The sequence below is a fragment of the Balaenoptera ricei genome, chromosome 17 (assembly GCF_028023285.1).
Source record: "Balaenoptera ricei isolate mBalRic1 chromosome 17, mBalRic1.hap2, whole genome shotgun sequence".
Lineage (NCBI taxonomy): Eukaryota > Metazoa > Chordata > Mammalia > Artiodactyla > Balaenopteridae > Balaenoptera > Balaenoptera ricei.
The window spans coordinates 69,961,752-69,977,784 of NC_082655.1; the positions used below are offsets into that span (position 1 = coordinate 69,961,752).

Genomic DNA, 16,033 nt, shown 5'->3' on the forward strand with positions numbered 1-16,033 from the left:
CCACACAATTACTAAGCCTGCGCGTCTGGAGCCTGTGCTCCGCAACAAGAGAGGCCGCGATAGTGAGAGGCCCACGCACCGCGATGAAGAGTGGCCCCCGCTTGCCGCAACTAGAGAAAGCCCTCGAACAGAAACGAAGATCCAACATAGCCACAAATAAATAAATAAAAAATACTAAAAAAAAAAAAAAAAAAATCAAATATTACTTTCACTAGTGACTTTGATAAAATTAGAAATATAAGACAAAGTTTAAAAAAGAAACTCTAGGTGACCACAGGTAGAATTAAAGACAAATTAAACCTTCTAAAGGACTGTAGAGAATGAAGCAAAGAAAGCATAGTCCACATAATGTAAAAAAACAAAATAAACAGACAAGTAACTGTCAAGGAAGCAAAAACAAAAAAGTCAGAAATTCAATTAATATGATCAAATATATTGGTTATGATAGTATAACTCTCAGATTAGGATTAAAAAAACAAATTTTAACAAACTAAATAAATATACAGACTAAAAAATTTAAAATGCAGACACAAAAGTAAAAACTAAGAGTAGACAAAAATATATATCAGGCCTACATAAATTAAAAAATGACAGCTAGCAATGATAATTTCAGAATTGAGGGCAGAATGCATTAAATGGAACAAAGCCGGTATAAAACTTTATGGTACTTCACAATTAAACTATAACAGTCATAAAATTACATATTCCTAAGAAATAGCTTTTTTTCTTAGACATAATAAGAAAGTGGCAGAAACACAACTGTGAGAAACTAACAACCTTCATTCTCAAATAATCAATTTTACAATAAAATATTCTCCGCTTTCCGCTCAATTTGCTATACCAAACACTGCTCTAAAAAACAAACTTTATCAATTAGAAATATGAATGATATGACATTTAAATGATACTTTAAAAGGATGAGCAACTATATATATCCTAAAAATGAAGGATACTGCCTAATGTTCCTGCAACACTGAAAATAAAACAAAAAATATAGATCTGACTCATAAATTCCCTTTTTATTTATTTATTTATTTATGGCTGCGTTGGGTCTTCGTTGCTGCGCGTGGGCTTTCTCTAGTTGCTGCGAGCGGGGGCTACTCTTGGTTGTGGTGCGCGGGCTTCTCATTGCGGTGGCTTCTCTTGCTGCGGAGCACGTGCTCTAGGTGCACGGGCTTCAGTAGTTGTGGCACGTGGGCTCAGTAGTTGTGGCTCACAGGCTCTAGAGCACAGGCTCAGTAGTTGTGGCGCACGGGCTTAGTTGCTCCGTGGCATGTGGGATCTTCCCGGACCAGGGATTAAACCCGTTTCTCCTGCATCGGCAGGCAGATTCTTAACCACTGCGCCACCAGGGAAGCCCCTATAAATTCCCTTTTAAACAACATTTCAGCAAATTCAAATTGTGAATACTTATTTCTATCATCATAAAACCCTGGGGTGAGAAATCCAGAGACTGCATTTGCACCAGAAATGGCTCATGTTACCTACAGTAGGTTACACATTGAATGATATAGCAAATCACATCATAAATACACCCAAGGAGCACACTGGTTAAAAGTAATCTTTTTTGTCAATTCTACTTACAAGAAATCATGTCTGTATAAATCTAAGTTTCTGAAAACAATTTTTTAAAAATTAAATTGGGCTAAACGTACAAGACATAGGGTTTTTCAAGGTGTGGTTCACAGGCCAACTGCATCCAAACCCCTAAGGGTTACTAAATCACACTTAGTAAATCAGATACGTTGTACATGAGACCAGGAAGACACATTTTAATAAGTCCCTAGTGATACTATACAAACAAAATTTTAAATATAGCTTTGAAATATGAGCAAGGGTGTAAACTGGATTTTCATAAGGGCCTACTGGCTTTCTAGAGAGAAAACGCCTGTCTAATAACTTTGACTCACGTGTCTAAGCGTGAACATCGACCCCCATCTCAGAGGCATGGACTTCAAACCAGTCTGTGGTGAGCCACAAGTTTCTTTTTTAATTTCCAATCCATTGTGGACAGATGTGTAAAACAGAGTAAGACTGAATTACAGTTGACCCTTGAACAACATGGGTTTGAACTGCACAGGTCCACTTATACAGAGATTATTTTTTTCGTCAAACACTACAGTACTGTAGTCAGTGACTGGTTGAATGCGCAGATGTGTAGGAACTGCAGGTATGGAGGGCCAACTATAAATTACACACACACAGATTAATCCCTGCATTGTTCAAAGGTCAACTGTACTAGATAAATAAAAACTTTTAAAAGATGTTACACAATTCAAGCCCAACTATTTTATAGATGCAACAGACATAAAATTACATTGACAAATTGCTACAAAAGTTTCCAAACACCTTCAATCTTGTCATGAACAGTTTGGAGGGTGCTAGTCTATGGACTATGGGAACAAGACCAAGAGTGGCAACAGAAAGTAAGCCTACTCTGTTCATAGCAGGGAAAATACAACGCAGCACAGTGACATCATCTAGTACAGGAAGTTCAGTGCACTGCACCCAGAAAAAGTACTATGACGAAAGGAAAGACAAAAGCACCTTCTCTGCTTTCTCCCTTTTGCTAACTACTCCACTACTCTCACAGTGAAAGGGGGTTGAACTATGGGTTCCATAGACATTTTTGTCTGAAACTTACCTTTGTTTCTTCACCAATTATATTTTCTCTTTCATAGTAGTGCTGAAGTTGTAGGTTATGTTTTTCTTCCTCTTCTTTCTTCTTTCTTTCTGCTTCTTTTCGTCTTTCTTCAGCTAACCGAATAAGCTCTTCATTTTTCAGCCTTTGCTTTAAAATAAAGAGAAAAATATACACTCCATACACACGTTCTATAGTTCATATTTGTTTGAAATAAAGAGATAAAATTGAAGGTACAGATGATATAGTGTTCTTTAAATAAAAAAGTTGTCTGCTTAACAATAAAATATTAGGCATCTATTATAACATCCTAGTCGGCCTAAACTATTTTTCGTCTGTAAAAAAAGTCATCATTTATCTCTTTTCTTAATTTAGTCTTTCATTTTTATAAAATAGCATCTAACAAATGGATATGGATCTGTTCTCCTTTGTAAGTAATAAATATCTTTTCAAGTCAAAATAAGGAGTTCACTTTCAGACTAAGTAGAAAAATACAGTAGGTAAAAATGCACCTCTTCCTCTTTCTCCCTTTTCTTTTCCTGTTCCTCTTCATACTCTTGCTGAATTCGTGCTCTCTGTTCTGCAAGCCGTTTTTCTTCTTTTTCTTCGGCAATTCTCAATCTCTCTCGTTCTGCTTCTTCTCTTTGTTTCTTTTCCTCAATCTAAAGAATTAAACCTAGTTATTACTTTGTGAAACTACTGAAAAGTTAGAATACCACTTAATTTACCCTATTATCAACATTTGTGCCCTCTTTTTGTAAGTAAAAATAAGTTCCTAAATTTTTCAGTTTCCTATATTTTATTAGGGAGGCCACATGATGTAATGTTAAGAACTCTGAGTAAAATTCCAGCTCCATCAGACTGTGTGACCTTAAGAAACTTTCTTGTTCAGTTTTGTCATCTGGTAAAAAGAGTTATTAACGTCTATACCTCAAGGTAGTACTCAAAAGAATTGAAATGAAACAAGGTATGTAAAAAAACATAAAAGTTCCTCCTATGTAAAAGGTACTTAGTAAATAATTCATGATTATATTATTCTATAATGACTGCTACTATTACGTCTCAAAGTTCCTTGGCGTGATTAGTATCCTAAAACAACAGTGAAATATTTTAGCAATCACTCTTTAAGTAGGAATCCCTTCCCTAGAATAGCCTTTCTCCTTTCCTATCTACTGGCAAGGTAAATGAGGATTTTGGCCACAAGAATTCATAACTAAGTTTTGTTTGAATGCCACCTGGGGCCTGCAGTGCTGAGTATTCTGGGGGAATATTCTAAGACAGAGTCTAAGATCTGAAAGGAAGAGGACCTTAACAGATAGCCTACATCCTCCACGAATGAGATAGAGAAGAATGACAGCACGGGTACTGGGTATTCATGATGCTGGTTTAAGGATATCAATAGATTTTCGTCCCTCTTAAGTATGGATTGATTATGACTATTCATATTATTTTTATAGTTCTTGTCTGCATTTCCTCTAGCCTCAAGGTTGCTATATTTAGTGCTGACAAACTTTTGAGCTATAAGAACTGTAGTCTTCTTATATGTGCCATGATTTTACATGCTAGGGCTTTTTCCAACATTTCTTTCTCACAACACTATTAAATATGTACAATCCTAATATTTAATACTAAGTGGTGTGTATGTAATCACTTCTTCAATTACAATAGCCCTAGAGAAAACATCATTTATGATCCATACAACAAAACCTCACATTTAATACTCAGTTCCCCCTATTTCCTCCCCCATGAAAAAAAAATCACAATGACAAAGTCACTTCTCCATTAATGGGTCACAATCATAAATGGATCTCACACCTAATGAATCCACAGAAATATCATTCCAACAAAAATGCCACACAGAAGTTCAATGGAAAGAGAAAAGCTATCATCCAGGTCAGTGGTTTTCAAACATATAATACAAAAGTGCTTCAAGGGTCCTGCAAATATTTTATTAAACTTGTTAATTATTTTTAAAGCTGCAATTAAAAATGACATCTAAACACTCACATGTGTTATTTACCAAATTTTAACCACATGAAGACTTCTGCTACACTAACTTAAACTAATGGTATAACTTATTTATGCAGACATGGAGCTGAGGCTTCCTTTGCCATCTTTGTGCACAGATTTAAACATTTTATAACATTTCTTTTAACACTTAAGTTTGGGGATTTTTTTGTCTGACACTACATTGTTGATATTAATAATAAATACCATTTAGCTATTTTACATTTTCATAGAGTTCTGGATTAGATTTTGTTTGGGGGCAAAAAGGGAATTTTTAAGAGGCTGCTAAAAAGAAAAATACATAAACCACCATTTTATACGGTGGGAGAAGTGAAGGTTGAAGTTATTCTGAAACTAATACAGTCAAAATTTCCCCCACTACTAGTAGTTTTTTCCCAGAGGAAAGACTTCCTAGAGCTAGAAACATAACTGTAGTACCTCTAGATATGATACTTAAAGTCAGGAGACTGGGTTCAAGCACCGGCCTCACAACTTGCAAGCTCTGCCACCAAAGGTGAGCCTCATCCTGTGTTTTAGTTGGTCATAAAATAAAAAGAGTAATAACTTCCTCAGAGAGTACTGAGGTTTAATAAGATACTATACATAAAACTATCTTATAAATAATAATAGGCTACAAAATGGCAAGACTTATTTTTCCCTGAATTCTACCCTAGACCATGCTAACACTCAGTAAGTATAATAGGAACTACATAATTTTGACTTGCTATCATTATGGGCAATATACCAGAGGGTCCTTCAAGTTCAAAAGGTGACTCTGTGACCCTCAATCTGCTGCTACCTGACTCGAGTGGCCAGTATCCTTGGGATCTCTGATGCTACGCTCTTACAGTCAATATCTCTATTCATTCTGTCGATCCTTAGAAAGGTCTTTCCATCCATTTCTACCATCACCACTCTAGTAAAACACCCCTGCTTCCACTCTTTTAAAATCCTCCAAAAATACATCCTCAACAGTAATGCCTGATCAATCATCCTTAAGACTACATCCATTATGTCACTGCCTTAAAAGTCCACAATAATTAGGATCAGAAAGATGGCATGTCTGAATAGAATCTCTATAAGAAGAATTTGTTTAAGAGGTTGGGATTAGACTGGAGAGCCAGAAGTGTCAGAATAAAGAATATGGACATTTTCTGTAGAAAAGAAAAGCTACTGCCAGGTTTTGAATAAAGAAGAAAAACATGAGAAGTCATATCAAAGGAAGATTAACGTGGCCACAGGATTAATCTGACACTGGGATGTAAGTGTGGGTATGGAGTAGAGGGAGGTAAGGAGAGAAAATATTGTGAGCCCGCTATGAACAGGCCTCTCACTCACCTCAGGCTCCATCCCAAGGGTGGCCACAGTATGAGAGTTCGATAAATCTGTTTGTTTAATAAACATCTGATGCTCAAGTATCTTCCTTTGGGCAATTTCTAGTACTTTAAATACTATTTGCTTATATACATAAATGAGGCAAATAATTGCAAAATGTGATTACATTTAATATTTATTTATTTACAAACTATACAACTGAGTCAAGAATATCAAATCATTTACAAAAAACTAATTACTTTCTACTAACACATGCAAGCATCTAGAAAGATTCATTCTATGCCTAATAGGTGAACATTTTAAGTGTTTCAGTTTTAGAAATTTCAGCATTCTTTAACACTTAATGATTTAATAAAATTTAAGTCACCTGGTATACCTAACATGTCTCCCTATTCATTTTTCAGACATAAGTAGAATGGTATAATAATATAAATTAAATAATAATAAAATGTAATTTATATCTTATATAAATTAGATATTTTAGTAACCGCATGGCATTTTAGAATTTATTCTTTATCTTGTGGATTAAATCTTTGCAAGTTTAGTTTATTAAAACTCTTATGGGGACTTCCCTGGTGGCACAGTGGTTAAGAATCCACCTGCCAATGCAGGGGACAAGGGTTCAAGCCCTGGTCCGGGAAGACCCCACATGCCACGGAGCAACTAAGCCCTTGTGCCACAACTACTGAGCTTGTGCTCTAGAGCCTGTGAGCCACAACTACTGAGGCTGCATGCCACAACTACTCAAGCCTGCGCGCCTAGAGCCCGTGCTCCGCAACAAGAGAAGCCACCGCAATGAGAAGCCCGTGCACTGCAACAAAGACCCAACGCAGCCAAAAATAATTTTTTTAAAAAAACTCTTATGAAACTTTGAAACTGTGATCAAGTAAGCATTTCACCTGAAAACGAAGAAAATTCTTGTATAATTCCTGCTGTTTAATCTGAAGTTCAGTTGGAGGCTCACCAAAAATATTTCCCCGAGCAAAAGGAGAGCTCTGTGTTTGCATATGACCTTGAAAGGGAAATTTTGCAGAAACATACCATTAGCCAGTGCTTAGAAAACGTAAAGGTTAAAGAATAAAGACTTTGCTAATAAATTCAAATCTTGAAAAAAATGTGCTAAATATGGAACTCTAGAGGTTAAACTCAGAAGAAGGCTGAGGAATCTAAAGACCAGATAAAAAGTAAAGAGAGAAAAAAAATGGTGAAACTAAAATAAAATTAATACACAGTTGAAAAAGCATAACATATCTATACCTGAAAGACATCAAGAAAACATAAAAGTTAATAACGTAAGCAACTCTCACTGCAGCAAAGGCTTTAAAGTAAAATTTATATAGAGAAAAAAAAAGTACATGTTTAAGTTCTTATTTATGAATATAAATATCCTTTTCTTAAGAACACTGCTTAATTATACACTAAAATGTATTATGTATACACATACAAAAATTTTCTAAAATTGTTTTTAAAAATCAGTAATTCCAAAAGTGGATTCCCATCTATGGTTTAAAGAATAGATTAGAAAGTTAGCTCCAAAAACATTTTTTACAAATTAAAGTGACTATTTTAATCACTGCACCACTTTTTATTTAAAAATTCTATCAGATTAATGAGATATTAACATGAAAAATAAAAATATGCTATATATTACCTATAAATAGTATTAAAACATTCTGGGAAAGGGAAAATATTATTTCATAAAAGCAACCTGGAAAATAATTACACCCCAGGGGTCTCTTTGAATGCAGAAAAAAAAAATTGGTGTTTAAATTTAAGCCTCACATAACTTTTTATATCATTTTTTAGTTTCCTTATACCATCAATCTAAAGCATTTATTTCTCTCACTCGTATAGTGCTTGCAGGACAACTGCTTTGCAGTTTAGCTGTCATTTAGGTCTATTTTGCCTTTGTGTTAAAATTTATTAATGCTTACTTGAATAGATCAGCAGAAAGGCAAATCAACACCTAAACATTAAAATCTTATGTTATGGTGGAAAAGCTGATTAGCAAACCAAAACTGAGTAGTTTGTTTCACTTTGATGATCACTCAAATTCTAAGCCGTTGAGGCAATTAGAGAAGAAATATTATTAGAGGCAGGCAAGATAAGTTCTTTCAAATATAAAAATACTATAAAAATAAAACCAAAGGGAAACACATGCTCTAAACAAAGAAAATGAAAATGTATTCAGGCATCATAATAAGTGAAAAAATAAATTTAAGCCAAATTAGTATGGACTTTATCAACATGGTTTTTCATCCAAGAACCATAAAGTAAAAGAAAAACAACAAACATTAAGAAGGGCCTCAGAAACAGGCCTAATGAAGACAAAACATTAGAGGATAATGAACCTTAAGTATACATTATAATATTCAACTCTCAGGTATATTCAAGTTCCCTTAAAGCCTTAAAATATTACATGCCACATATGTATGTGTATGTGTGCACACACATACATATGTATACACACACACTCCTACACATATATGATGGCCTACCAACAAATTAGGTGACTCTCAATGGTTTTTTGCATTCAGAAAGTCTGTTTTAGGTGAATTCTTAGGGAATGAAAGTTAATTTAGGAAATTTCAATTCACAAAAAAGGGAAATTTTAACATTTTATGATTTTATATGATTTCTTAAACTAGAGCATCCTGGCCACAACAGCTGCACCAAAACCCTGGTAGTGTACAGAAAGGCAACAGACAATAAGTTCTGCTATGCATATTCAATCATCAAGCTTGTGCTCCTTCTTGGACATGGGTCATGGAAAGCTTTGATTTTTCCAGTGCTTTTGCTTTGTAAGCAGAGCTAGATGCCTAAAATGTTATTACTATGACAGAGAAAGTTCTAGGCTAAGAGAGAACTACAAACAATACAGGGTGTGGAAGAGAAGGGCAGAGAAGGGGTCTGTACCACTGATCTCAATAAAGACTACCAGAAGCAGAAGCCAATGAAGAGAAAAATAATGATAATCAGAAAGAGGTCAAAATTCTCTTCAATAAAATGGAAAGGTGTTTTGATGCTGCTATTGTACACTGAATTATTACAGACTCAGAGTGAGAGCCAAATTAGTAATTTCATCAAAATCAGAAGTTCTAATTTTAGTACTCCAAAAATCAAAACTAGATCCACTGTGTAAAAATCTATTGTGGATCAAACTAGGAAAGCATTTTCTTGTAATTGAGATCAAACAGTGATACAGGCTGTCCATGGAAACAACCAACCACACATCTCGTGAAGTGTTCAAAAAGGCTGCAGAGATCAGTGCTACCATCAAAGGCTTGAAAGACGCAAGGCTAGTAATTCTAATCAGAGCTCACCATTTAGTCTGCCTATTTGGCCAATATGCATTAAAAAATTTTTTAAGTTTTTAAAAAACTGTATGATTAGTCAGGGAACATTTTAGAAAGACTTCTTAATATAGAGTTCTTTTCTAGTCTAAAATTAAAATTTTTGTGAAAGTACAAAAGAGAATTTGTCATAAATAAATGGTTACTTTTATAGGCATCAAAATATAGTGTAAGGTGGTATATTCTTTCAACTTCATTTGAATTTTAAACATGTAACATACTTTCACATATACTTGATACAGAAAGATGATGACAACTTTTCCTGGCAAGTCATAAAGAAAGATATTGAATAATCTTCAATTTACAGAATCTTTAATTAAAGGACCCTGTTTAATAGCAAATCAAAGATATTTGCTTATGAAAGGCAGATGTGACCAGAAGTCAAACTAAACCTTTAATTACTTCATTTATTTCTTTGTATATTGTGGTTTTATAAGGGAGGGCAACTGATTATAAAACAAACAAAAAATGAATTTCACTGTACAATTTATCATACAACATCTGATATGTTTTCACTAATTCAAACTAATTCTGATGGTAAAAGAACCCATAAACTTTACCAAACTCTGTATGGGTAGAAAGACTATTTGATTTTAAGAAATGCCCTCCCCATCAGCAAAATAAAAGTGTTAGCAGCAGCTAAAGTATACATAAGCAAGTAATAAAGCTGAGAAGAAATACATATTAAGGAGCAAAATGTATTTCTTTATTCACTTTTTTCAAAATACCTATGTAAAAAAGTTATTGTAAATAGCATGAATAATGTGTTATGCTTCCTGACTCAGAGTAACCAAATTCTCAAAATCATAAGAACTTTCTTGGAGAACAGAAGAGAAATGCTACTGAACAACTTTAGAAATGTAAAAAAAACAAAAAAACAAAAGAATAGAATGTGATTAAAAACCTGAGTTTTTATTTGCAGAATCTTCTAGGTTCTCAGCATTTGAAGTGGCTAAATTTTGGTCTAGAGATACAACAGCCCTTTTATCTTCATATGTTCTTGCATCTGGGTTATGGTAGGCATCTATATTTTGTCTGTGCATCCTATTCAAATCAGCTGAGAGGGAAAAATAAGCCATTTATTTCAATAAATGCATTTCTATAATTAGTATACTTAATACATTTTCTTAAAGTAGGGAAATAGAGAGAAAAACAATAGGACAGAGCTGGAATAACTCAATGGTATCTTGGTGCCCTGAAAACAGAAACAAAATTATCAAAACTTTTAAGAAATTTTTCAAAAAATAACCTTACAAAATAAATTCAAAATCAGTATAGAACTTAAGAGTATATGGATTTTTGACAACCCATAAAAACCATATTCATATCTATGTTACTTCAGAACTTTGAATATCTTAAATACAGAACAAACATAGTAACAATTCAAAACAAGTCACAGTGAAATTTACCCAACATCATTAGTATTCCTAATGAAAAAATATCATGTGGAGTGGAGTTTTAAAATATATCCACAAATTTTTTTACAATCCTCCCTTAAAAGATGGAGCTCAATTCGCCTCTCCTGGAGTGTGGGCTGTTTCTTATGAAAAGGATACTGCATGCACAATGATGGTATACGACTTCTGAGGCTACTTCATGAAAGACAATATGTTTCCACCTTGCTTGATCTATTGGCTCACTCACTCTGAAGAAGCCACCTACCATTTCAAAAGGACACTTAAGGAGCTCTAAAGACAAGCCCACATGGCAAGGAACTGAGGCCTCCTGAGCTGTGTGAGGGAGCCATATAGGAAACAGATTCTCCAGTCCCAATCAAGACTTCAAACGACTGTAGCCCCAGCTGACATCTTGGACTGCAACCTCATGAGAGATCCTGAGACAGAACCATCCAGCTAAAACACTCACAAATAACTGACTCAAGAACTGCAAGATAATGTTTTTTTAAAAATACTACATGTTAGGGAAACACAGCAATAGATACCACATATGCATGGCAAAAATCTGAGCACATAAGACTATGTCAAACAACCGGTCAATCTTAAAAACAAACTTGAATGGTTACAGAACGCAAAAGCTTTAACAAGATAAAAAGTAGTTTTTCTCCACAAAACAAGTAACTGAGATAGTGTGGCAGCAGTGAACGTGAACATAAACCTGGATATAAGAAGTGCTTATCAGGAAGCCTGTTATGTCCAAGAATGTATCTTTAACATGAATCACAGTTAGAATACCAGATAGAACATGGCAAATAACACATGAACATTACCAAAGAGAAAGAGAGTTCAGAATCAGGAAAGTTCACATCCTTGCTGCTGCTTTTAAGACAGGTCGGGGACTTCCCTGATGGTCCAGTGGTTAAGACTCCGTGCTTCCACTGCAGGAGATACAGGTTCGATCCCTGGTTCGGTAACTAAGATCCCACATGCCGTGCGGTGTGGCCAAAAAATAAATAAAGTAATTATTAAACTATTTGCCTAATGCACCGATTAAAGAAAGAAAAGACAGGTTGGACTCAGAAACTGGACAGGAGTTTCGCAGGTGAAGATGGGTGGGAAAGCATAATAAAGAAACAGCTCCAGGGACTTCCCTGGTGGTGCAGTGGTTAAGAATCCGCCTGCCAATGCAGGGGACACGGGTTCGAGCCATGGTCCAGGAAGATCCCACATGCCATGGGGGCAACTAAGCCTGTGGGCCACAACTACTGAGCCTGCACTCTAGAGCCCGCGAGCCACAACTACTGAAGCCCGCGCACCCTAGAGCCCGTGCTCCGCAACAAGAGAAGCCACTGCAATGAGAAGCCCGCGCACCGCAACGAAGAGTAGCCCCCACTCGCTGCAACCAGAGGAAGCCCGCGTGCAGCAACAAAGACCCAACGCAGCCAAAATAAATAAATGAATAAATAAATTTATTTTAAAAAAAAAGAAACAGCTCCAAGTGTGAAACATGAAGACTGTTCTGGCAACATTTAAGTAGTCCAGCTTGACTAGAGCTCAAAACACACACAACAGAGAAATGAGAGATTACATAGGAAAATGCAGATCAGATGCCAATTCTGGAATATTCTAAAAAACAAGCTGATGGCTCACTATTCTATTCTGTAGATAGTAGAATGGAGACAGTTTTGGTAGTCACAGAAGTAGAAACAGTAATAATGGCAGTTAACATTTATGATTCACCATTTTTATAATCTATACAATAACTTATATGATATGGTACTATTATTTTCACCCCAGTATTATTAGATGAGAAAATTAAACTAAATTAATTTGTTCAAAGCCAGTAAATGGCTATGCAAGAATGTGAACTCAGTAAGACTCTCCAGAGTCCTTAATGAATTCTCAGCATGGAATAATACAGTTGGTTATACTTTTGATATGTACAGCTTGGATGTGAAAAACAAAGGAGGAGAACGAAGAAGCAATGAAGAAAGAGCAACAGCCCAGGCAAGATATAATAAATCTCTATTATGGTGGTAGTATGAATGAAAATTAAGAGAATTCAAGGAACACTGAAAGGGCAGAACCTACACTTTAGGCTTATTAACTGACTGGCTATGGGAAGTCAAAAGGACTCTTGAATTTTTTACTCTGAACCATCAGAATGATGATGCTTTTACAGAAAAAGACAAAGATGAGCTGGATTTTAAAAATGAAGGTTGGTTTTGCATGCTAAGTATACATAATCCACCAAACATCAGGTACAGAGATTCAGAAGACAAGTTGGAAGTGAAGCAGAGTCTTAGAAGTGGTCAGGGGCTGAGTAATATTCCACTGTATATATGTGCCGCATCTTCTTTATCCATTCATCTGTCGATGGACATTTAGGTTGGTTCCATGTCCTGGCTATTGTAAATAGTACTGCAATGAACATTGTGGTACATGTCTCCTTTTGAATTACGGTTTTCTCAGGGTATATGCCCAGTAGTGGGATTGCTGGGTCATAAGGTACTTCTATTTTTAGTTTTTTAAGGAACCGCCATACTGTTTTCCATAGTGGTTTGAGTTATTTGTAGTGAGGTGGATGGACCTAGAGTCTATCATACAGAGTGAAGTAAGTCAGAAAGAGAAAAACAAATACCGTATTCTAACGCATACATATGGGATCTAAAAAAAAAAAAAAATGATGAACTGATGAACCTAGTTGCAGGGCAGGAATAAAGAGGCAGACATAGAGAATGGACTTGAGGACACGGGGTGGGAGGGGGAAGCTGGGGCGAAGTGAAAGTAGCATCGACATATATACACTACCGAATGTAAAATAGTTAGCTAGTGGGAAGCAGCAGCATAGCACAGGGACATAGCTCAGTGCTTTGCGATGACCTAGAGGGGTGGGATAGGGAGGATGGAAGGGAGGCTCAAGAGGGAGGGGGTATGGGGACATATGTATGCATACGGCTGACTCACTTTGGTGTACAACAGAAACCAACAAAGTATTGTGAAGCAATTAGACTCCAATAAAGATCTATTTAAAAAAAAAGAAAAAGTGGTCAGGGGCAAAGAAAGAGACTTGAGAAGGCCTAAAAAGAAACAGAGGAGTAGAAGAGACAAGGTGGGAGAAAATGGATGGAAGGAATATATCTAACTCGAGGAACACGTGATGTCAGAAGACAGTCCTAGAACAAAGTTCAGGCTTACAGACCCGGAAGAATAACCCAGGTCCTAATACACATACAATAAATGTCAGGTGAGGAGAGGACAGCACCGCAGAGAACGCACAGGACTCAACGGCAAGAACTGTCAACCCAACTCAAAGAGGATGAACGCTGAGTAAAAACCATTAAATTAGAAATTAGGGCATCAGTTATTTTTGAAAGTGTAGCATCAGTAGAGTAGTAGGAACTAGAAGTCATTTTATAGAATATGAAGCAATAAGAGGATGGTAAGAAGTGGCAGCAACAAGTACAGACTACTTTTGGAGTGTGTTTTATGTAAGGGAAGTACAGCAAGGTCAAGAGCAGAGTTTTTGTTTGTTTATTTGTGTTTAAGAATATAAGTTAACCAAAGTATGTTCAGAGCTGGAAGGGAAGGAATTAGTAAAAAGAACTGAAAATGCAAGAGAGAAGGGACTGGCTGAAAACACAGAGAAAAGCTGATTCCAAGAAAACTTCCAAGTGCCAAGGAGTGGTAAGGCAAGAATTAGTTAGCTACTCCTGAAATCATAGCCAAATCCTGGGATCTATCTGAATATGGGAGGTAAATGAAACCAGAAAGATGATGGGAAAGTTAAGGTCATGAACTAATGAATAGCTGTGGTCTCAAAAATGTCATAAAAATGAAACAAAATAACTCCAATGGGAAATCAATATCTCATTGTCATCCAATTCACTAGAAGAGCATAAAACCAGCCTATGTAAATAAGAAGTCACTATGAATAATTATACATATAGTATTCTTTTTTATATTTCAAGAGTGCACTATATTAAGCTCACTCCTTCCAGATGATACCCATACCCAGAGCTCTGTTACCAAACTAGTGAAAGATTAGGGAATAAAATATCACTTTGATATTCACCTACACAAACTATAAAGTAAGAGATATATATCTTACAAGTAAACACTATAATAAACTTCAAAATCAATAACATGTTTTAATTTACTGTTGTGATTACACAGTTTTCTCAACTATTAGAATAATAGTCAATGTATTTATATAAAAGGAAAATTAATTTCATCAGAGTACATAATTATTATTTAAGACTTAAGACTACCAGATTCAGCAATCAAAACAAACCCATATTGCTTTTTATTGGAAAAGATGATTTGTCAATCAGTTGGTCACTCCTTGTCTATCTTTATTTTGCGAGGCAGTAAAATACAAGGTATGAAATCAGCTAAAAGATGAAAATTAAAAAAAGCACTTTGGTCAAAAGTGTAATTTGCCAACTGAAAAGGTATCACTGAAAATGGGCATTTATTTCAAATGTATATCATCATATCATTTAATATAATATTGCTAGCATTACAAGAATAATTCTACAAAGAAAGGAATAACAAAAGAAAATGTTACAGATTCATGAGTGGGAAAATAATTCTACTCTCTGAACAATTTATCAGACCAGGGCTAAATTATATGATACCTACAGGTAAACAATACATAAATAATAATTAATTCTTTTCATTCCTTATTTTATAATCTTTGCTTTTTTATAAACCTAAATGAATACTTTGAAATTAAAATTAACTTTACAAGTTACTCTTTGTACTCTGGTGGAAAATACCAAACATTTTAAAGAAAATGGCTAAGATATGTTAAATAGTACCATAGGCCCGGGATTATTCAGCAATCTACTGCTGACATACAAACTCTTTTATAATGTATCAATTCAGAGGGCTAAAGAAAATTTCCAATCCTGGCACTACTAGTACAGTACATATTTCCAAATTAACCTAATTTTTAATATATACACTTACTTATAGAGATCAGACTCTACAAGGTAAATAAAAATATAATTGGTAGTCCATAAAATAAATCTCATAAACTTAAAAACACTGAAATAACAAAAAAGTATATTCTCTGAACAAAACAGAATATATGCTAGAAGTGAACAACAGAAAGCTATCTGGAAATATGCCCAAATATTTGGAATTTTTTTTGTATACATCTTTATTGGAGTATAGTTGCTTTACAATGTTGTGTTAGTTTCTGCTGTATAACAAAGTGAATCAGCTACATGCATACGTATATCCCCATATCCCCTCCCTCTTGCATCTCCCTCCCACCCTCCTTATCCCACCCC

At 35.2% G+C, this 16,033-nt stretch overlaps 1 protein-coding gene across 14 annotated transcripts in view; it reads right to left on the reverse strand.

Annotated features, from left to right (window-relative positions):
* CSPP1 (centrosome and spindle pole associated protein 1) overlaps positions 1-16,033 on the reverse strand; it is a 225,941-nt gene that overhangs the window by 29,245 nt on the left and 180,663 nt on the right. For 11 of the 14 annotated variants that reach the window (XM_059901811.1, XM_059901810.1, XM_059901821.1 and 8 more), the window contains 4 exons: positions 10,241-10,393; positions 6,883-6,995; positions 3,154-3,303; positions 2,645-2,791 (listed from right to left, as the gene is read on the reverse strand). In XM_059901811.1, the coding sequence (XP_059757794.1) occupies positions 2,645-2,791; positions 3,154-3,303; positions 6,883-6,995; positions 10,241-10,393 (563 nt within the window). The remainder of the gene's footprint in view (positions 1-2,644; positions 2,792-3,153; positions 3,304-6,882; positions 6,996-10,240; positions 10,394-16,033) is intronic. The other 3 variants (XM_059901822.1, XM_059901820.1, XM_059901817.1) reach the window with 1 other exon arrangement.